The sequence below is a fragment of the Diabrotica virgifera genome, chromosome 1 (assembly GCF_917563875.1).
Source record: "Diabrotica virgifera virgifera chromosome 1, PGI_DIABVI_V3a".
NCBI classification, from domain to species: Eukaryota; Metazoa; Arthropoda; class Insecta; order Coleoptera; family Chrysomelidae; genus Diabrotica; species Diabrotica virgifera.
In genome coordinates this window covers 249,186,075-249,209,035 of record NC_065443.1, presented here as the reverse complement: position 1 = coordinate 249,209,035, position 22,961 = coordinate 249,186,075, and the positions used below count along the sequence as shown (strand labels likewise).

Below are 22,961 nucleotides of genomic sequence, written 5' to 3'. Positions count from 1 at the left end.
AGGGGTCGCGGACCACACTTAAAATTCTTGCATTTTGATGCGTTGAATACGTTTGCACACAAAAAAATAATTGGGTAGGTGTGCCTTTTTATGCTAGTACTTGTGTCTAGGAATTTTGCAATCTGAGATGATCCTCAGCCTGATTGACCAAGTTCGTTTTTTATTGCATAAAACTTGTAGTTTATGTATAAATTCTGTAGTTTCTCCTTCTTTACTAACTTTTTTTCTACACCTCATCTTCACTTCACACCATGTACGATTAGAATAGTTATCAGTTTCTTACTTTAAGCATAAGAAAACATTTAGACCACATCTTTATTCTTGCAATTTTTTACTTTTTTAGTTCAACGACACAGCAAAGCAGCACAGGATCAGATTTAGCCCACAGAGCACCAAGTGGTGATGTCAGAACATGGTACGACGATCTCAACTCTCCCCTAATCCAACAGGACGGTAACGAAAAGAGCCTAAAATTAAGATTCGACGTTAGTCAGTATGCTCCAGAAGAAATTGTAGTCAAAACTGTTGATAATAAACTCTTGGTAAGTATTCCAATATTTATATTTATTTTTTCTATCTATTTATAAGCAAGGTTCCTACGGCCTCTGCCGCTTCTCGCATTTCGACCGTCATCGTTTTCTGTCCACCCATTCGTCTTCTTTGATGGCTCTATCTCTCATGATGTGTCGTACATTTTCTTCTCAGGCAACTGAAGGCCTTCTCCTTTTTCTTCTTTGTTGTAGTGTGTAATTTAAAGCTTTCTTTGGCCATCTATCTTCATTCATTCGTTTCACGTGACCATACCACACTAGTTGTCTCGTTTCAATTCTATCTACCGCTGCTCTAAAGAGTTCTCTAGAACTGCATTTCAGCTCTCCTTAGATAATCCATTTCTACTACTTCTATTATTTTTCTATCTTTTTTTGTGATTTGCCAAATTTCTGCCCCATAAGTCATAATAGGCTCTACCAAGGTACGATAGATTAACAATTTCGTTTTTTGTCTTATATCTTTAGTTTAGACCAGCGGTTCTCAACCTTTTTGAGTGATGTAACACCTACAGTTATTTTTATTATTTTTGGTACCACCTATATTTTTAAATTGTATTATCAATACTAAGTACTACTATTTTAATTTTCTCTGTGTTTTGTGTACCACCGCCAATAATGATATGTACCACCAGAGGTACATGTACCACAGATTGAGAACCTCTGGTTTAGACCATAGTAGAGAGCTTAGATGGCTTATAATGTTTACCGCTTTTTTGCCCTGTAGCGTTCTGTTTTCGATGTCTCTTTTGGTAGTGCCTTCTTTAGCATATTATAGATCCGAGATATATTTTTTACATGTTTTTGTGGTTCTAATTTCTAACTCTGGATCTTCTTCAACATCCCCTATTTTAAGATAGGGGATGACGAAGTCTTTGACATATTCATATTGAGGCCCCATTTTTCATGTACCTATCTCATATCATGTATAAGTTTTCAGTTTGTGAAAACTGTCATTATAGATAGCAGTGCGTGAAGGATTTAAAGTGTGCGTGAAATAACAATGTATTTTAAATGGGATTTACTTTTTCGCACTGTTTTTTGGCACATTTTCGTATAATCAAATATCCTTAACTTTCGCGTTGTCATTGTGATGACATGTGAGCAATAAATTGCAACAAAAGTTTTGACAGTTTTGTGGTTTGAAAGAAGTTAGAATTTTTAAATGTCAAAGTTCTAAAAATTGTAGAATATAAATGAATTCCAGTGACGAAGAGTTACAGTTTTTTTATTTGTTTATCGTAGATAAAATATTGCATGAAACTGCGCGTGAAGTACTTTTTGCGAACTTACGCGATGTTATAGCACTCGCTACGCTGCCGCTCGTGCTCTAAACATAGCGTGCGTTCGCAAAAAGCATACTTCACGAACTGTTTCATAAATAACTATTTTTAATAACAAAGAAAATGTTGTGTTTTTAGTTTTTCTGTTATGAAAACTACCGCTTTGTAGGAAAATTATATACCCCTGTTGAATTACCATCTTGCAAAAATTAAAAAACAAATAGTGCTAGATTACGAGCTATTTATGAACTTTAATATCCCGCAGAGTAAAAATTTTCAGCTCGTCACTCTGAGAAGGAATTTATTTTTGTGAGGAGGGGGCTTAATTACGAGCTATTTATGAGCGTTCGAACTGATATAGTTTAGATTTTTGAGTCATCCCCTTAACCCCCAAACAACCCTTTAATTGATTCAACTTAAGAGAAAAATGTTGAGTAAATATATCGTCTCGCGGATATAATTCGTATAGCGTATAAATTCTAAGAATAAACTTTTTAAATATGCGCATTTCTATTATTGACTACAACCCCTTTGCAAAAAACCTCCCTATCTTCTCGGTTTAAGAGAGAATTTTGCTTCTACATATATGTAGTTTACTAATTTATGATTTAATAGTGAAAATTTTTATTAATTCCAATAATTATTTTATATCCTTTTGAATAAGTAAGAACATTATCAAATGTTGTGTTGTAATGCAACATAACATTTGATAACGTACAAAAGGGATTGTAGCTCAATCGAAATTCACGTATTTTAAGAGTTTATTCTTAGAAGTTATCTTCTTCTTCTTGACTGGCTTTACAACTCAGGGTGAGTCTTCGCCGCATCCACTATGGCCCTCCATCGTCTGCGATCTTGCGCTTCGATTTGCCATTGTTGTACCCCAATCCTAGATAGATCGGTTTCAACATCATCCTTCCATCTTTTTCTGGGACGGCCCACTGATCTTCTACCGTCTGGTCTCTCGAAGAACACTGTCTTTAGCACTCTGTCTTCCTCTGATCTTACTACATGACTTGCCCATCTTATCCGATTAGCTTTTATATGTCTGACGATGTTTTCAGTACCATATAGAGTCACTAATTCAGCATTGCGGCGCCTTCTCCACTCTACTGTCAATTCATCTCTTTGAGGACCAAATATCATTCTGAGGACTTTCCTTTCAAATATCAGCAATTTATTTATTTCTCGCTGATGTAGAGTCCATGTTTCACTCCCATATGTAACAACTGGGCGAATAATTGACATGTACAGTCTTAATTTAGATTGTCTTTTCAGCAGCTTAGATCTTAATAATGATGATAGGGAGTATAATGCTCTATTTCCCGCAGCTATTCTTGCTGAGACCTCTTTTTCTATGTGATTGTCCTCTGTGATTACTGCTCCCAGATATTTAAACTCTTTTACTACTTCAAAGTTGTGGTCATTAATAGTTACGTTCTGTCTAACTCTTGGTCTTGGATTTTTGGTCACCAGCATATATTTCGTCTTCTCTTCATTTATTCGAAGGCCCAGGTTACCTGTTTCCTCCTCGAGCTGTGAAAACACCTCTCTTACGTCTCTTGTAGAATGAGCGACTGCATCTAGATCATCGGCAAAGGCCAACAATAGTTTTGATCCTCGATTTGCGAATCCCCCTGTTAGTTCAGACGATATTTTACTTATTGCGTATTCTAAAGCCAAATTGAATAGCAATGGTGATAAAGGGTCTCCTTGTCTAAGCCCTGATGTTATACTAAATGGCATCGATGTTCTGTTTCCTATCTTTACCTGTGCATATGAGTCTGCCACGCACATTTGAGTGAGCTGCACTAATTTTCTTGGTATTCCCATTTCTAGCATTGCTAGTCATAGTCTGCTTCTTTTTATCGAGTCATATGCTTGCTGGAAATCTACGAAGATTTGGTGTACATCTCGGTTGAATTCCCAGTTTTTTTCTAATATTTGTCGGATGGTAAATATTTGATCTATTGTTGACCTTCCACTTCGAAAGCCGCATTGGTAGTCGCCTAGAATATCTTCCGAATACGGAGTGAGTCTCTTTAGTAAGATAATTGATAGAATCTTATACGCTGTACTAATAAGCGATATGCCTCTGTAGTTTCGGAATTGCTCTTTATTTCCCTTCTTATGTATGGGTATTATAACGCTTCCATTCCATTCTCTAGGCATAGAAGTTATACGCTATATGAATTATATCGCGACACGATATATTTTAATTTTTCTCAACATTTTTCTCTTGAACTCAAGGAATAAAATCGAAACTATATCACTTTAAAAGCTCATAAATATCTCGTAATTCTGCCGCAAAGATCGACTCAATATCTCTATTTTTAAGTAGTGGGGGACTGAGTCAACGTTGACCCCACAAAAGATATTAAATTCATGCCCAGTGTAACGAGCTCTAAATTTTTAATCTGCGGGATATGGAAGCTCATAAATAGCTCGTAATTTATGCCAGGGGGCAACTCAACAGGGGTAAATTATATTTATTAACACAGTCAACAACCCCATTCAGGACCAAGTTCGATAATAATCAGAATTTTTTGGTTTTTCTTAACCTGTATTTTTTAATTTTCTTTACTTAACCCGATGCAATACCAAATGACGATCTTCATCAAAATAATACAAAAAAATTTTGTAGTTCATGTAAACCTTATTAAATCTGCACCGTTGGATAAATAATGTATTAGAATGTGTAATTACATACCATGTCGGAGATCAACATTTATGATAATAAATGTGTTTGTCAACCGTGACGAATGGCCTTGAATAATTTTTAAAGCATTGTAAAAAAATGTTTTAATGTATTATAATAAAAAATTATATATACTATTCCTCGACTTATCAGTCCATTGTATGTCTCCCTGTCGCCTACCAGTTTTTTTATAGAATTTGTTGGCCAAGCAGATTAATCTGTTTTTTTTTTCATATATGAATGCTATTTTGCTCATTATACTTCAGTAATTCTTCACTATTGTCGGTAGAAGATTAACAAATTTGAAATTCGCAGACGACATAGTTTTATTCTTTGACAACCTCAAGGAGATATGTACAATGCTACATGAACTTCAGTTAGTGTGTGCCAGTGTAGATCTTAAAATAAACATCTCCAAAAAAAAATTCATGACAAACCTAGTACCTAGCGGAAATATCAATATTGGAGACAACGAAGTAGAGCTAGTGGAAAAATACATATACCTTGGACACGAAATAAAGATCTACGAAGAATTTCCCAGCTTATGGAAAACTCAAAGACATCTTTAAAAGCGATATACCAATTTCTTTAAAACGTAAAACATTTGACCCATGTGTGTTGCCTGTGATGACTTATGGTGCCGAAACTTTGACATTGACAGCTACAACTTCTAAGATGCTGCAAATAGCTCAGAGAAAAATGGAAAGGTCAATGCTGAGTATATCGCTTTGTGACCGAGTTAGAAATGAAGACTTAAGACGAAAAATGAAGACTTAAGACGAAGAACAGGAGTTACTGATGTAATTTCCCGAATTGCCACCCTGAAATGGAACTTGGCCGGACACGTCGCCCGAATCAGTGATGGGGGGTGGACAAAGATTTTACTTGAGTGGAGGCCGAGATTAGACAAAAGAAGTAGTGGAAGACCACCTACTCGTTGAACTGACGATCTCAAGAAAATGCCGAGAAATTGGATGCAAAGTGCTCAAAATAGAGCACAATGGACAAAAATGAGGGAGGCCTATGTCCAGCAGTGGACGCAAAGGGTTGGATGATGATGATAAATTCTTCACTTGAGTGACAATCTGATCCATTTTTGATAAACTGTTTATTCTTAAAATTATTAAATAATGGACAACGTAGCATTATTTGTTTGTTATAATTTCGAAAAGCATTATTGTGAAATTCGCTTATTATTCCAATGTAATTATTATATTTTATTAAACACACTTCTTACATTTATTTTCAATGACTGGAAAATGCCTTCGATATTTTTCGAATGTCTGGCACTGTCCTTCTTGCGCTTATGCGCAACAACGCAACGGTTCTTTCGTATCCTGCGTAGAAGTACAGCTGTGTGTTTTTGAAGTTTAATTTTAAATATTTAGCGGTAAAAGTGATTTGCGCTAACAAATGGCATGCATATATTCTTTCAAAATAGTCTTATACTTCTTCCTTTTTTATTTCTATCTGTATTCTGTGGTATTTAAAATCTCTATTTCTCCATTTGAAGTTATTTTTGCCAACATATTTTTTGGTCACATAAAAATCTATTTAGATTTATAAAGATTTATTATGATATTACCTATCATTGTCTGTTATCCTTGTGTCTGTATGTCTGTGCCGTAAGCCTTGAAGGAAATATCCTAGAGCTTTGAAACTTTGTACCTAGGGTCATCTTGGTTCTAAGAAGAACCGTATTGAATTTATGGTCAATAGATCAAGTGTCACTCATATTACAGATAACTCCGAATAGAGACGAAGGATCTAAAACTTGGCCTCTAGTCCTTTTGCTGCAGTTGGTCGATAAGAAATATAGAAAGAAAAAGAGTCTGAGTCAGAAATATCTTGAAAAATACATGAAAGATACAAAGACAGACCAAATAAAGAAAAGGAACAATTTATAGGCACAACTTCAAGAAGAGAAAATATATAAGAGAAATCATAATCAGGACATAATTAACGCAGAGGGTATGAATAGAAGGACCATAAGAAAAAGAAAACATGTATGAAAGTATGAAAATCTGTACTAAATAGTAGCATTTAGTTTATTATAGCTTTCACAGTTTCCCGCATCCTAGCTTCCAGCGGTTGCGATGCATCCAGTCTTAACTTATTTCTTGCCTCATCGATCTTCTGGATCTGCCACTTTCCTCATGGTCATACCATTTCAGCCTTTTGCATTCTGTAGTTTCCAAATTGTCGACGATGTCTAGGCCCATGTTCTCTGGTTTCAATATTACTGTGATTTCAATATTTTCTAGTAAATTGGCAACCCGCGTCTACGCGAATTCATTTTCATTGCTTTAATTCTGGATGCGTCTTTTTAATGAACTATGTAGGTATATGATACTTTTGTATATTTTAATTTTTGTCCGAGGGATGTGCTTTTTCCAGAGTATACTATCCAGTTGAGGTATTGCTGTACTAAATACCTTGTGGTTCGTTGGGCATAAGTACACTGTATTATTTGGGATCAAAATAGTTATTTATGAAACAGTTCGTGAAGTATGCTTTTTGCGAACGCACGTGATTTTTAGAGCACGAGCGACAATGGAGCGAGCGCTATACATCGCGTAAGTTCGCAAAAAGTACTTCACGCACAGTTTCATACAATATTTTATCTATGATAAACAAATAAAAAAACTGTAACTCTTCGTCACTGGAATTCATTTCTATTCTACAATTTTTAGAACTTTGACATTTAAAAATCCTAACTACTTTCAAACCACAAAACTGTCAAAAATGTTGTTGTAAGTCATTGCTCATCTTGTCATCACCATGACAACGCGAAAGTTAAGGATATTTGATTATATGAAAGTGTGCCAAAAAAACCCATTGAAACTGTGCGAAAAAGTAAATCCCATTTAATAGTTATTTATGATATAAAAGTGTTAAAATAACACGTTTAAGGCCCGCATGTGAAAGTTTGTAGAATAAGCGAAGCGAATTCTGCAATTCACATGAGTGCCTTAAAAATGTACTTTTTAACACGTATATCATACAATATTTTTTCTACAAACGTCCTATATATCAACAATTATAATTTATTCATTCTCAATTACAGGACAATATCTACAAAAACTTTTACTTGAACTTGACTGACATTCCATTTTTATATTTTTCTTGACATTACATCAAAAATGCCTATACTGTCAATACGTAAATCATAACAACTATAGAATAACGTCTTACTTTTATTGTTGTATATTCTAACAAATTTTAATAGTTTTTTTCTACAAACGTGTTAAAAATGCAATAATACAGTTTAAATTAAATTTTACAAAACCTTTTAAACCACCTTTTTCAAATTGCGCAAGTTGTACTATTAATATTAACGTTAATAAATGAAATATAACTATTTTGACGTTTCACAATTTGACAATTCACTTTTAACTGCAGGGCCTTAAAAAATTTAAAGCACTAGTGCCTTAAAGTAGCATCTTTAACGGTCCTATGGAGTGCTGAAATAGTTATTTATGAAACAGTTCGTGAAGTATGCTTTTTGCGAACGCACGCGATTTTTAGAGCACGAGGGACAACAAGTTCGCAAAAAGTACTTCACGCACAGTTTCATACAATATTTTATCTACGATAAACAAATAAAAAACTATAACTCTTCGTCACTGGAATTAATTTCTATTCTACAATTTTTAGAACTTTGACATTTAAAAATCCTAACTACTTTCAAACCACAAAACTGTCAAAAATGTTGTTGTAAGTCATTGCTCATATTGTCATCACCATGACAACGCGACAGTTAAGGATATTTGATTATATGAAAGTGTGCCAAAAAACCCATTGAAAGTGTGCGAAAAAGTAAATCCCATTTAAAATACATTGTTACTTCACGCACACTTTAAACCCTTCACGCACTGCTATCTATAATGACAGTTTTCACAAACTAAAAACTTATACATAATATGACATAGAGTAGATAAATTGCATTTTTACCACGGTTGTAGAAAAAATACATTGTTACTTCACGCACACTTTAAACCCTTCACGCATTGCTATCTATAATGACAGTTTTCACAAACTAAAAACTTATACATAATATGACATAGAGTAGGTAAAGTATATTTGGAAAAACACACCTCCAATGTAGTCGAACTACATCAAATCCACAGACTTGAAACTTGTTAGTATTATGTTGTATCGGTTACTAATTTCAGTTCCACCTGTATGCTCTGAGAGTCTGGGACAATACTCGAGCATTTTTAGAAATATTCAAATATTTTGTAAACTGCTGCTTACTATTGAGCTATTTAAAATATACATACATTCTAGAATACTCTGCTTGCAACAAAAACATTGTTGGCCAGTGGAATGTTACACTTTTATTGTAATAAATAATAAGGCGGTTTGCCAAGTGACTTTATTTTTAAACTCAAACTCGAAGCAATTAATGATTACATTATGTCAACACAATGTTTATAGGTGATGTTAACAGTATGTATTGTAGACGTGGCCTTACCGAAAAATTTGTTAATATGTGATAATTATGCTGTGATATCTATTTTTAATATGTAAGATTTTGTGTTTATCACACATTGTAATCTTAAATATTAAAAAGTATGATGCAGGCAACTGTATAACTCTATACGCTGACTTATTGTCATAAATCTCTTTGATTTGGTCTTTTCTTTTATCCATTTGCGACCAATAAAAAAAATATTTCTTAAAATGGGATAGTTTCTGGTGGTTGCCCGTATACCATAGTTAAAAAACTTATCATCATCCAGCCTTCTGAATCCAAAGTTGAACATATGTCTCCCCTAATTTCTTTCAGTTCTGTCGGTCTTGGGCTTACTGCAACCAATTCCCAGCAACCATTTTGACGTCGTCTGTCCATCGTGTAGGTGGTCTACCTTTACTTCTTCTGTCTTCTCTTGGTATCCACACTGTGATTTTTTGGGGTCCACCTCCCGTCCTTCATTCTGGCTACATGACCCGATCAATTTCACTTCAGTCTATGACATCTGTGACGCCTGTTCTTCTTATTTCCTCATTTCTAACCTTGTTTCTGAGAGTCAGTTCAAGTAGTGAACGTTCCACTCTTCTGTGGGCCACTCTGTTTGTTTGCTGTGGCCTGGGTTAACGATAGTGTTTCGGCGCCGTAAGTCATGACTGGACTGGACTACACACATTGGTCAGTGAGACACAAGAGTCAAGCACACACATTGGAAGCACATTTCCAATATGTGCTAAAAAAAACTTATACAATGAAGTAATAATTCTCGTCCTGTGTAATAATTGGTATACCTATTCATTAAAATATTAAAAAAGTGGAAATATCCAAAACGTTTTCGGTCCTAACAGACCATCGTCAGTGAAAACTTGAGTGTATAAAATCAACTCACAAAACGGTATAAAAATATTTAAATTACATTTTCATAACCATTTTAATCTTTATATACTTTAAAATGTAATTTAGATATTTTACGCCGAATTATGACTGACTTTTGTGAAGGTAGTCATGTTTTCACTGATGATGGTCTATATCGCGGACATATTATACGAACATAACAAAATAATGGACAGTCGCCAGCTTCTAGTCCACAACGACATCCCCGATATTCCCACGGAAACCGTCTCCGATCCAGGTTACGCCCTCTAAAATCTGCTCAAGCGCTGCAGCAATCCAACTTTGACTTAAATACCCGATGGAGAGAAGATTGGGAAAGTAAGACAGATCCGCATTACCATAGTCTACCGGACATCATAGGAAAACGTAGCGAATTTGAACGTCCCCGTAAGATTTGGGCAGCCCTTAATCGAATTCGAACAAACTGTGGAAGATGCACCGACTCCCTCGCAGATGGGGTAAACTTCCCTCGCCTTCTTGTGACTGCGGCACTGCAAGACAGACGATCAGCCACATTGTTCAGGACTGCCCACGCAGAGCATACACAGGCGACCCTATAGACTTTGTAATGGCAACCGAAGGGTCAATCGAATATATAAAAAAACTGGAATCTGTTTGTGATGCATTGTATAATGCATAAATATAAATATATTCTGTGATGTATTTAAGCCATACGCTAAATAAATAAATTATACGTAGAGAGATACAACTTGGTCCAACTGATTTTGCAGGGAAAGATACAAGGAAAGAGAAGCATAGGGAGACAGAAGATCATAGATGACACCTGAGAGAATGGTACGGATGTATGTACATACAACAAATGAACTTTTAAGAGCAGCCGTCTCTAAAGTTCGAGTCTATCATGATTACGGACCTCGCCGCAGATATGGATGGCACTTACAGCAAAAGGTCTTTTGACTTGGACACCACAAGGGAGAAAGAAAAGAGGACGGCCGAGAAGAAGCTGGAGCGAGGGAATTGAAAAAGAACTAGAGGAAAGGGAAATCCCTCCTGATCTATGGTTAAACAGAGAAGAATGACGGTTAGGAGTTGGAAGGCGTCAGTGAATGCTATAAACCGATAGTAGTGGTAGTTGAATATTTTCATTATTTTAATATTGTAATAAAATATACCAATTTCAAGTCTTTTACTTGTAATTGTAAATTAAAGTTATTTCTATCTTTCCTAAATATATCTCACGCTTCTGTGCCATACTTTATTTTACTTTATTCAATGATTTTATAAACACTTTTCTTCGTTTCATTTTAAATGCTTTTACCCCATAAAATTAAACGAAGATATCTCACATTTTTGTCTTTAATTTAACATTTATTAGATACGGTATTTGTTATTCATCGATTCCATGCATAAGATATCTCACCATATTTTTATCTTTATTTATTCGATACGAGATTTATTATTCATCGTTTCCATGTATATTAAATACAGCTACCCGATATATGCCGATAATATGTATCGTAATGAGCAGAGCGATACGCTAGCTCTGGGCACGCACATACATTTATTCAACACACGCTACCTACACAAAATGGCTACTTACAAAAGATTTCAATATTGTTCTGAGATATTTACTGGATCTGACTTCAACTATAGTCTCAGATTTCTCATCCTTTGCCACTTTGATATTTTCTAATGGTCCATGTTGATGATTAGTTCAGTTTTTTTGGGGTTGTATTATAATTTAATTTAAATCCTTTAGTAGATCTTGTGTTAGTAGCACATCATCTTCAGCAAAACAACATTGTAAACAATAAGTCTTTCTTTCCCGTCTTCATGCCCATTAATTTTAATGTTTCTGTCCCTTTCTTTAATTAAGATACGTCATGAGTAGTAGAGAGGCAACATCCCTGTCTGACTCCTTTGGTGTGCCTCGGCGCGGCGTCTCCCCTCGCAATTCAAGTAAAGTATGTATCTATTGTTAATAAAGTTTTATATTAGCTCTCAGTGAATTCAAAAGACACACGATATGAACATTTAGGCTTTTAGGCTTTCCCTTTTTTTATTTTAAATTATGATAGTGCAGTCACGTTTGAAAGCCAACTTATTCTGTTTGTACTCTTTATGTTGCTTCGTACTCTCAGTTTTTATTATTCTAAAGTAAATTTAATCATTCTTGTAGTAACTACATTCCCTGTATAATTTTAGGGTTATTTTCTCGTTTTAATGAACACAAGAAAATTGTTATATAGTGATGAGCGCGCTAATAACCGGCAAAATAAAGCAAAAAATGAAAAACATATTAAGTTGTGGGATAAAAAGAAATGAAACTAGTGGAGGTGGGAGATTTAGCGATAAAAACCTTTAAATTTACATTCTACTTATTGCTTCCCACCTTTAGACGTATCGGACGAGTTTGGCAACTGCCACTGTGACAGTGAAAGTTTTAGTTGACACACTTCTCTGATACGTCTAAAGGTGGGAAACAATAAATATAATGTATATTTATACATTTTTATCGCTAAATTTCCCAACTCGGTTAGTTGCATTTCTTTTTATCTCACAACTTGATATGTCTTCCATCTTTTGCGTTATCTTGCCGGTTATTAGCGCGCTCATCACGTATAATCCACTCATAGCTTTTCTACTTTTAAGCATCTTCTAGCCAGGCCGCACATCAAAGAAACATGAAACGTAAATTACGTTTCATGGAAATAAAACACTGCTAAACAAATATACACACTCGTTTCATTGGTAGGCGGACTTTGAGATTTGTTTAGCAGTGTTTTATTTTCATGAAACATGTTTCACGGTTCATGTTTCATGTTTTTCGTTTCATGTTTCTTTGGTGTGCGGCTTGCCTAACAGTCTTACACCATTGAAACATGCACCATTCTTTAACTCTTATAATCGATAGGTGCCACACCACAATTCTCCCAATAGATAAATTTTAACCTATTTTGTCACATCTTCTTCTTCAAGTGCCATCTCCGCTACGGACGTCGGCAATGATCATAGGCTATTAGGACTAAAAGTTCATTTGATGTACATCCGTACCATTTTCTCAGGTTGCGTAGCCATGCTATTCTACGTCTCCCTATCACCTCATATACCGACTTAAATATTTTCTTTTCTAAGATTATGTTTTATACGGTTTACCTTCTCTTCTATTCTTTTTTGTCACATGCCTTTCTATTTTTTCCATCATTGTTCGTAGTTCCAACCCTAGGTACAAAAACATAATAGGCCTGGATTCCACGTACCAAAAAAAAAGTGTATTAATAGCAAGCTGAAAATATGTTAATAGCTTAACGGTGTCTAGTCCGACAATCTTTGGTGGATGGTAACACTGAAACAGGGGAAGTTTTAATTGTAGAACAGGTTACAGGTTTCGAACGTCAGACTACGAAAACGTCCATGTATTTTGTCGGACAGAACTTCCAATTGATTTGTTACCCTTTCATTAAACTCTCATGCAAAAATCAAACTGCTATTTGTCACCAACATAATTCCTGTCATTTGATATGTTCTACATGTCGGACTTATTAAAATGCCCAACATATTTGTCGGACAAACATTTTTTCATATATTATAATATAAAGTTTGTTATTTAATAAACTTGACAACAACCTGATAGTTTTCACAATATTAAAATCACGTTCCACAGTTAAAACTTCCCTTGTTCCACTATTACCATACATAAAAGTTAGTCCGACTAGATACCGTTAAGCTATTAACTTTTTAACTTGCTATTAAAAAAATTTTTTTGGTACGCGTGATCCAGGCCTATAATCGAATACAAGGAAATAAAAGTATCCATCGATATAAGGCAAGATGATACATTTTCCATAAACTTTTATTTTTTTTTAAAACAGCTCCAAAAAACATTTTATTAGATGAGAAAATTATTGTCCAGTGTTGATGGAGAAATTTTTCAAGGGAGTCATTTACCGTTAAACTCTGCGACTTAAAAGGTAGTTATTCAATGAAAAATTCTTACAAGACAAAAATGAACGATATAATTACGACAACTTCTAAAATGAATTATTCTTCAATAATTATTCATGAAAGCTATTCCCATCAATATTCTTATAAGTTATAAGAACTACCTAATGGATATCGTATATCATTTCTAATTCTAAACACGCCTCTAAAACATCTATTTCTGGTAGGCACGTGCCAGTTCACTGGATTGTCGTATATTTACACCGCTTGTATTTAAAACAACTTTGTATGCATAATCGGTAATGCATTAAGCAAAATTAAACAAAAGATCATTGCACTCTTAATTAATACCAAAATATCTCACGTGTAGATAGAATAGAATCGATATTTTATTAGTTAGCTGGCAAACTTGCAAAAAATAATTATGTATTTACAATAAGTGTTCAAAATGTTCACCATTCATCTCAATACACTTCAAAGAACGTTTTTTGATCGAATTAATAATGCGAGCAAGCATAGCGAAATCTTCAATGATGATATCTAACTCTCTTGTTATCTAATGTTTGAGATCTTCGACGTTTTTGATTCCTCAGATTGAGGAATCCATAGGGGTAATGTCTGGCGACCTTGGAGGCCACGGACAAAAATCTGATAATCCTTCTGCAGGCTAGGGCAATACAGGTCAAATCAATTTGCCCAGGCCTTCATACGGTGGAGTAATTTCAAGAAACCGACGCAGAAGAAAAGAAATGGAGCAAACGGAAATGGAAAAAAGAAATGCTCTTGAGACTTTGGAATATAATATAGGTAACTGGACGACTGCAAAATGGGGTACGAAGATATAACGAAGCGTTCCGAAATAATGGAATGGAAAAACTACACGTATATCCGTTTTTCCAAAAAAGAAGTGGTTAGAAGAGGTTAAAACTGATGTAAGAAAACTAAGGATGCCGAACTGGGAAAAAATACGAAAAACAGGAAATAGTGGAAAAAAATAGTGAAGAAAATAATATAACGCCGCTTTTCGGTTGAGTATCGCGCTTTTGCCGAAAAAATAAATACACGTGATATATTACTACACCCCCTCCCCATTATTTCGGAATTTTTATGGAGCCCTCCCCCCTTTCGAGCCTCACGTGATTAATGTACAGCCCCTAGTAACATTATTACATTTCTGTCGTTTCAAGGGATCTTACTGTATTACTGTACAGTTGTTTTAGTTTAGAATAATTTTTGTCACAAAACAAATCACCTATATGGTAAATAAGGCATAATATAACTGACGTCTTTTCTTTTGTTTTCAGGTTCACGCCAAGCACGAAGAGAAAACAGAATCAAAATCCGTATACAGAGAATACAATAGGGAATTCTTGCTGCCTAAAGGAACAAATCCCGAACACATCAAGAGCTCATTAAGTAAAGATGGCGTCCTCACTGTCGAAGCACCTCTCCCAGCTATCACCTCAGGGGAAAAATTAATTCCAATCCAACATTAAGTAATTTAAAATTCCTTGTAAGCCTTCGAAGCGTTTATGTCCGCTAGTAAATACTCATCGATTAATTATTTAAAATGTAACAACTCATGTGACTAACAAAATTTTTATTTTATTTCATTTTTAAAACCTGGCAACGTTGTCTGGCTTGTTTAGGATAAGTCACAAATTTAGTGTTGGCTCTAAAGTACTTACTGTCTACACAGCACAAGTCACAAATCGTTAAATACACCATAAACCTCATGCATCGTTGCCGGATGGTTCAAAAGCTCATACTATTTGTGACTATCTTCTTGATGGCGGCCGTAAACTTGAAGGTTGATTAACATCCTTTCACAAAGCTTAATTATGCAATGAAAATAATTTTTAACAACTTTATTTGTGACAAAAAAATTGAAGCTAATGTAAAATTGTTTGGTTAAATTCTTGTGAAGGTCTATGGTTCGATGTTCAATAACCAGCAATTTCACCGTAGGCGTAGTGTAACAAATTGTATCATGTGTAGGATATTTACGAATAAATTATTTTTAATCTCGTATGTTTGGACTCTTATTTCTTTTATATAACTCTTGTTGTTTTATTGAAATCAAGTACAAAATTATTGTGGCATATGCTATTGTGTAATATTTGTTTAATAAAAGATGACATATACTTGGCATCACTTTCTTTTATATCTTACTATATATACCTGAGCAGTTAGCACAAAATAAATCGATTTTTAAATACAGCCCTTAGAAAGTTACAACTTTTTGCAACGTGTTCAAAACGTGCAACATGTTCAGGATGATGTCAAGAAAAGGTGTGCAATGGAGAAATGGGTGGAAGTGCATAGTTGCATTTTAAAATTCATAAAATGCATCCAAAAGTGCATAAACATGTCAAAATAAGTATATTAAGGGCCAGATTTTGTTATTCGGTGGGTTTTTGGGGTCGCTGAAGACGAATATGCCATCAGAATCGACCACGGAAGCATCTAGTGCCCAAGTTCATTGCTAAGGCACGCCATATGAAGTTTTGAGGGATTTTGGTACTAAATTGGTGGAAGCAGATCACTTGGGGTTACTAAACAATAATACGCCATCAGACCCGACCCCCCGGTACACCTGCTACTTAATAATCCTTCAAAGTCCAGAAGATAACATGTCTTACCACTGAGCTTGGGCACCAGGTAATCCGGGGGTCAGTTTTGATGGCGTATTCGTATTCAGCGACCACAAAACCCCTCTTTAATCTATTTGCATGCATTAAGTGCCGAAAACCTTTGTAACTCCAGAATATGACGTTCCTTAGAAGTGACTGTGAGCACGAAGTGCTCCGGCGGTCGGTTCTGATAGCGTATTCGTGTTCAGCAACCCCAAAAATCGCCCCGTGTAATCTGTTTGCAACAATTTAGTGACTAAATCATTCGAAACTCCAGCAGATGACGTGACCGTAGGCAGTTCTGATGGTATATTCGTTTTACCTAACCCCAAAAACCGCCGGAGAAACTGTTTACATAAATTTAATGCCGAAAACCCTCGAAACTCAAGAAGATGACGTGCCTTAGCTGTGACACTGGGCACAATGTGCTAGTTTACGAGATACAGCACGAAAACCCTTTGCTGTGCCCCTTTTTCCAGACGGATGTTGAGGGCAAGGGTGGCGATCACACAAACTTGAACCTAAAGCTTATACTTCCCCCCCTACCCCATAAAAAATAAAATTTCGTCCTCTGAAAAATGCAACCTAAATGTATCTTTTCAATAGACTAAAGCAAAGTAAAGAAATATGTCAAAAAGGGATAACCATTTTCAATTTCGTTGCAATACGAAACTACAGCCGCATCATTATGCCAGTTAAATCAGAGAGTGCAGCAAGCACCTCTACCGGTTTCGAAACGTATTAGTCTCTCATCAGGAGGCACATGTGCTGCTCTCTCTGGCCCAACTAGGATAAACCGCGGCGTGCAGTCACGGATTGCAACGAACGAAATGGCAGGGATGCCCTAGCGACAACTGCTATCAAAAAACTAAGTTTTCAATCTTAATTTTTTTCAGTCTGTTAGGATGTAGAATAACATTTTTGGATGTTGTTTTATGTGTTATTAGATTGAAAACTTAGTTTTTTTTTGAAGGCATATGGTTTATAAAATAAACCAAGAGAAAACAAAATTGTCAAAAAAATTAAACATCGTACTGAGAGAGCAGTTCTAAAATAAACCAAAAAATCCGGTTATTAGACAAGAAGCAGAAAATACACAAGAACCTTCAGCTACTGTCAAGGGAAGTCCAAAAGAGACGAAGCACAAGACGGTGCTAATAATGACAAAAGAAGAAAATTTATTACCAGAACGACAAGCAAATAAAATTGGATGACAGACAAGATGGTAAACATTAAGTAAGCGAGATCTAATTAAATATAAGGAAATAAACCAAAAGGATGCCAAGGAAGACAGGATTCATAGGAAATATGAAAGGTTGAAGAATACACGATGGTTCAATATGACAGCTTCACCTTCAGAAGAAGGTCAACAAGATAACTCTGTATCAAGAGCTTACAGGCAACCAACTGTAAATAAAAACAGTAATAATTTACTGGTCGGTTGGTCAGAATACATAAAAGACCTTTTCCATGATGATTGACTACCGATGACTCACGACCCTTTTGTAGAAATGAACCCAACGATTTTACACGTGGAAGTCATACAAGCGATCAAGCAAATTAAGGAGGGCAGGGCAAACAGACCAATAGAGCAGCAAAATGAGCTACCAGTAGAGTAGCTCTAGAATTTATCTAATGAGAACTATTCCAAAAGATTGGTTATTATCAACATTCGTAATGAGTGCCCTTGCCCTTATGAGCACACTCTTAAGGGATTGCTGAGAGTTGTTTACAACATAATATTTGAGAAAGTAGACTCTGGCTGGAATCAGCGAGGCATGTGCACCACAGGGGCGTTGTTGTGGTATTGATTTATTGATGCAAAGGTGTTGTTTGGGTATGAATCAAGACCTGTATGTATGCTTTTTAAACTTCGAAAAAGCATTTAAAACCATAAATTCATAGATTTACTGACAGGCATGGATTTTCGGCACCCGCGATATAAGAATCAGCGAATCTTTGGACCATCATAGTGAGGATGTAACAATTAATGAGAGGTTTTTAACGATATACGGGTGATACAGTTGTTATAATAGATAACATTGAGGATTTTAAAACATTTGGAGAGATTAATCTGTCCACGTAAAACCTATGGATTGAAAATCAATTTTATAATAACAAAATTTATGGTCATTAGCAAGAGTATTATTATCAGACAAAGAGAGAGAGTGAAAAGGTATAATATCTTGGTAGCTGGTTAGTCAAAATGCTAGATCCTTTACATGAAATAAAAGTCCGAATAGAAATGGGAAAAGCAGCATTAATAATGGTCAACGGTGTATCTGTTGTTTGAGGCACCCTAAACCTACGGCTCCGAATAAGATAGATATGCACATTTTTTCTACTTACCTTTATGGATCAGAGGCTTGGACACTCAGCAAAACTGAAAAGGTGAAGGTGGTGTTAGCGTAGTACGTTAAAATTCTCCATGGACTGACATTCTCCAGAGAATGGAAAATAGCGAAAAAATACTTAGCACCCGAAAAACTAATACGCTTGAAGGCTTTAGATACGTCGTTACGAAATCAGTGGAGGATCCAGCAGGATGATAACTCAAGAGGGCGGGCCGATTGGCTAAATTTCTATGAAAATAAATGAATGTTTTTATAATCTTTATACAGGGTGAGTCATGAGGAACTGTACATACTCCTACCTCGTATAGAGGCTCCTATGGGGAATAACAGGTGACCATTAAAAAGTGTCTGCTCCCATTGTTTAATAATATACAGGGCGAGTTTCGCATTTTGACAGAAAATTTTATTCGTCATAATTTTTGAACAGTCAGATCGATGTGTCTCTTATTTTGGTCAATCGTTACACTATTACCACCTAATCAACTGATTTATTCAAACTTGAAAAAAATCAGGTCCGGCTTTAAAAAAATTTGTTCGTTTAGGTTTTAGAAAAAATTTCACCCTGTATACGCTTTTTGAAACCTATAATATGAATTTTACAAATTAGACAAATAATCAATTAAAATGACATATTTATTTTTTCCCCACACGATTACTTAATTTTTTTTTTAAATCAAATTTGACTATGAATTAAAAGTTTGGTAAAGTGGACCATAGATTTAAAAAAAATAACTTTTATTACAAAAATTATTTTTTTTTGAACAAATATTTATTTTATGTTACCACCCAATCAACTGATTTATACAAACTAGAAAAAAATCAGGCACGGATTTAAAAAATTAGTTCGCTTTAGTCTTAGAAAAAATTTCACCCTGTATATGCTTTTTGAAAACTGTAATACGAATTTTACAAATTAGACAAACAGGCAATTAAAATTGCATATTTATTTTTTTCCCCACAGGATTACTTAATTTTTTATAAAAAAATTAAATTTGACTATGAATAATTAAAAGTTTGGTAAAGTGAAACATATTTACTAGAAACCAGATTTAAAAAAATTAACTTTTATTACAAAAATTAATTTTTTTTGAACAAATATTTAATTTATGTTACCATCCAATCAACTGATTTATTCAAACTAGAAAAAAATCAGGCCCAGATATGAAAAATTAGTTCGTTTTGGTCTTAGAAAAAATTTCACCCTGTATACGCTTTCTGAAATGTCTAATATGAATTTTACAAATTAGACAAATAGACAATTAAAATGGCATATTTATTTTTTCCCCACACGATTAATTAATTTTTTATTAAAAAATCAAATTTGTCAAAATCGGAATTTTAACCTATAAATGAAAAAAAAAATGAAATCACTGTTTAACTTGCTACAACTCTGTTCAATTTTAATATTTTTTTTCTGAAATTTTTACAGCACATTTGTCTTGCCATTGTGAAGACTATGAAAATTGTTGTAGACTTTCAGTCTTCTTCTCATAAAAATTATGAATTTTTAAAAATAAAAGGTGCAGATTCGTGAATTGCAAAGTTAAATCGCAAAAACTTAAGTGAAAAAATTTAAAATTTATCTATTTGATTACGTCTATGTTAAACTATAGAGTCCAAAGAGAAGTATTATGGGTTTTAGATCTAGACGTGGTACAGAAAAAAAAATGGTGAAGCTTTTAATTTTAAGATAAACGTTGTTTAATTTTTTTTATTTTTATGGTAAAATTCCGATTTTGACAATTAATAAAAAATTAGTGGGGAAAAATTAATACGCCATTTTAATTGCCTATTTGTCTAATTTGTAAAATTCATACTAGAGTTTTCAAAAAGCGTATACCGGGTGAAATTTTTTCTAAGGCCCAAACGAACTAATTTTTTAAATCCGGGCCTGATTTTTGTCTAGTTTGTATAAATCAGTTGATTGGGTGGTAACATAAATTAAATATTTGTTCAAAAAAAAATTAATTTTTGTAATAAAAGTTATCTTTTTTAAATCTATGGTTCACTTTACCAAACTTTTAATTAATAGACAAATTTGATTTTTTTTATAAAAAATTAAGTAATCGTGTGGGGAAAAAATAAATATGTCATTTTAATTGCTTATTTGTCTAATTTGTAAAATTCATATCATAGTTTTCAAAAAGCATATACAGGGTGAAATTTTTTCTAAGACCCAAACGAACTAATTTTTTTGAAGCCGGACCTGATTTTTTTCAAGTTTGAATAAATCAGTTGATTAGGTGATAATAGTGTAACGATTGACCAAAATAAGAGACACATCGATCTGACCGTTTAAAAATTATGACGAATACAAATTTCTGTCAAAATGCGAAACTCGCCCTGTATATTATTAAACAATGGGAGCAGACACTTTTTAATGGTCATTTGTTATTTCCCATAGGAGCCTCTATACGAGGTAGGAGTATGTACAGTTCCTCATGACTCACCCTGTATATAACTTGGTTTGAGAGGGGGGGGGCGATCGACCTCCCCTGGATCCGCCACTGTACGAAATGCTGCAAAACATAATACAGGAAAAAATAAAAGGCAAACGGAGTTACGGCAGAAGAACAACATCCTGGGGCTTTAGAACTTGATTTGAGTGGAACTTTTAGAACCTGGGCGAGATTGGTTTGAATGTACAACAATTAAACTGTTTAAATAAAGTTAGACCATATTGCTTTGTAACCTTCGACGAATAAATGGAATCCAAACAAGAAGAAGCTACCTGCATACTTTCTTCATCTGAGAAGGTACAAATAGTTTTTTTATATCTCAACCCTGATATTCTTTCAAGCGTGTGACGCTCACTACTTTAACTCTTTAATTGCACTTTTTGCTATTAGGACACCAGTATGATGAAATTTTATTCAATGATTCACATAGAAAAATACTTGGCATATTACTCCTTTACAGTAATATACATTGACATAAATATATACCAGCAGTAAACTAATAAAATATAGCTATAATAATTATAGCTATAATATATATAATTATAGCTATAATTAGAATGGATCTTATAATAACTGCTAAAATTATTTTAGATTAAAATATATATATCTCTCTCTCTCTCTCTCTCTCTCTCTCTCTCTGTCTCTCTCTCTCTTTGTGCATCTAGAATTAAATGTAGACTTATTGTTTAACGACATTCCACTTGTTTCTGTCCTGTGTTTCCGTTATCCACTAGAGTAACAGTTTTGTTTAGATCATTCTCTACCACTTGTTTATCTTCCATTTCCTTATTCTTAGATATGGTTTCGATTATTATAATCATTTTTATACGATCATATGAATTAGTCTCTAGTTCACAATATGTCTATATATACTAGCTACTATGTACTCTCAGTTGCTATATAAAGTTCAAGTTTTAAATGTTGTTTCTTCCGTGAATATCCCAACTTGGACTATGTGGAGAGTATTTGGAAAATGCATTGATTTGATTACGAATTTGAGACCGCTGAAACATAGATATTTTTGTCTTTTATTATATAGCAGCACATTCCTGTCTATATTTCTGTTGTTTTATGTTTCATTATTTGTGCATTTGTGTATTTTTATGCAAGGCAGATCAACAACTGATGCCATTTTCATTATACGGCAGCTGATGGAAAAATACAGGAATAAAGAAACAAAGATATGATAGCCTAGCGGGACGAGAGTTGGCCAGCACACTTCGCCGTGATGGTGACGAATGCAAGTTAAAATGTTGGCTCGGTGAACGGAAAACAAAAAGGCTAACGCAGCTGTTTAAAATTCATATCAGTCTGAGGCTTAGACTGGAATACACGGGCGTCTCATCGGTCTTATGGTGGAGCAGTACGGCAAGGGATAATGGCTTGCGGCCAGGGCCGGCGATAACGGGCCTGCAAGGGATGCACTGCAGGCTGGCGCCATTAGTTATAGGGGGCGCCATAATGAGCTTTTTTTCTGCTGGTGTTACACAAAATACTGATTTTAAATAACCAAAGGGCGCCTATGCTAGTTTTGCAGGCGGGCATCTTATACCCTAGCACCGGTACTGCTTGCGGCTCAGTGATACTCCTCCATAGATAGCTACCGGAAGGAGTTGACGCCTAAATACCGGTGTATATGTAGAAGCGTAAAAGCCTAGGCTTGAGTATCATTTCTGTGTTTCACACAAATTCACCGTGGCGGCTCCGGCGGCTCA

At 34.7% G+C, this 22,961-nt stretch overlaps 1 protein-coding gene across 2 annotated transcripts in view; it reads left to right on the top strand.

Annotated features, from left to right (window-relative positions):
* LOC114329570 (heat shock protein beta-1) overlaps positions 1 to 15,831 on the top strand; it is a 90,417-nt gene extending 74,586 nt beyond the window's left edge. For both annotated transcript variants that reach the window (XM_028278723.2, XM_050648431.1), the window contains 2 exons: positions 344 to 542; positions 15,105 to 15,831. In XM_028278723.2, coding sequence (XP_028134524.1) covers positions 344 to 542; positions 15,105 to 15,296 — 391 coding nt within the window. In that variant the 3' untranslated portion in view covers positions 15,297 to 15,831. The remainder of the gene's footprint in view (positions 1 to 343; positions 543 to 15,104) is intronic.
* The last annotated feature ends 7,130 nt before the right edge of the window (positions 15,832 to 22,961 follow it).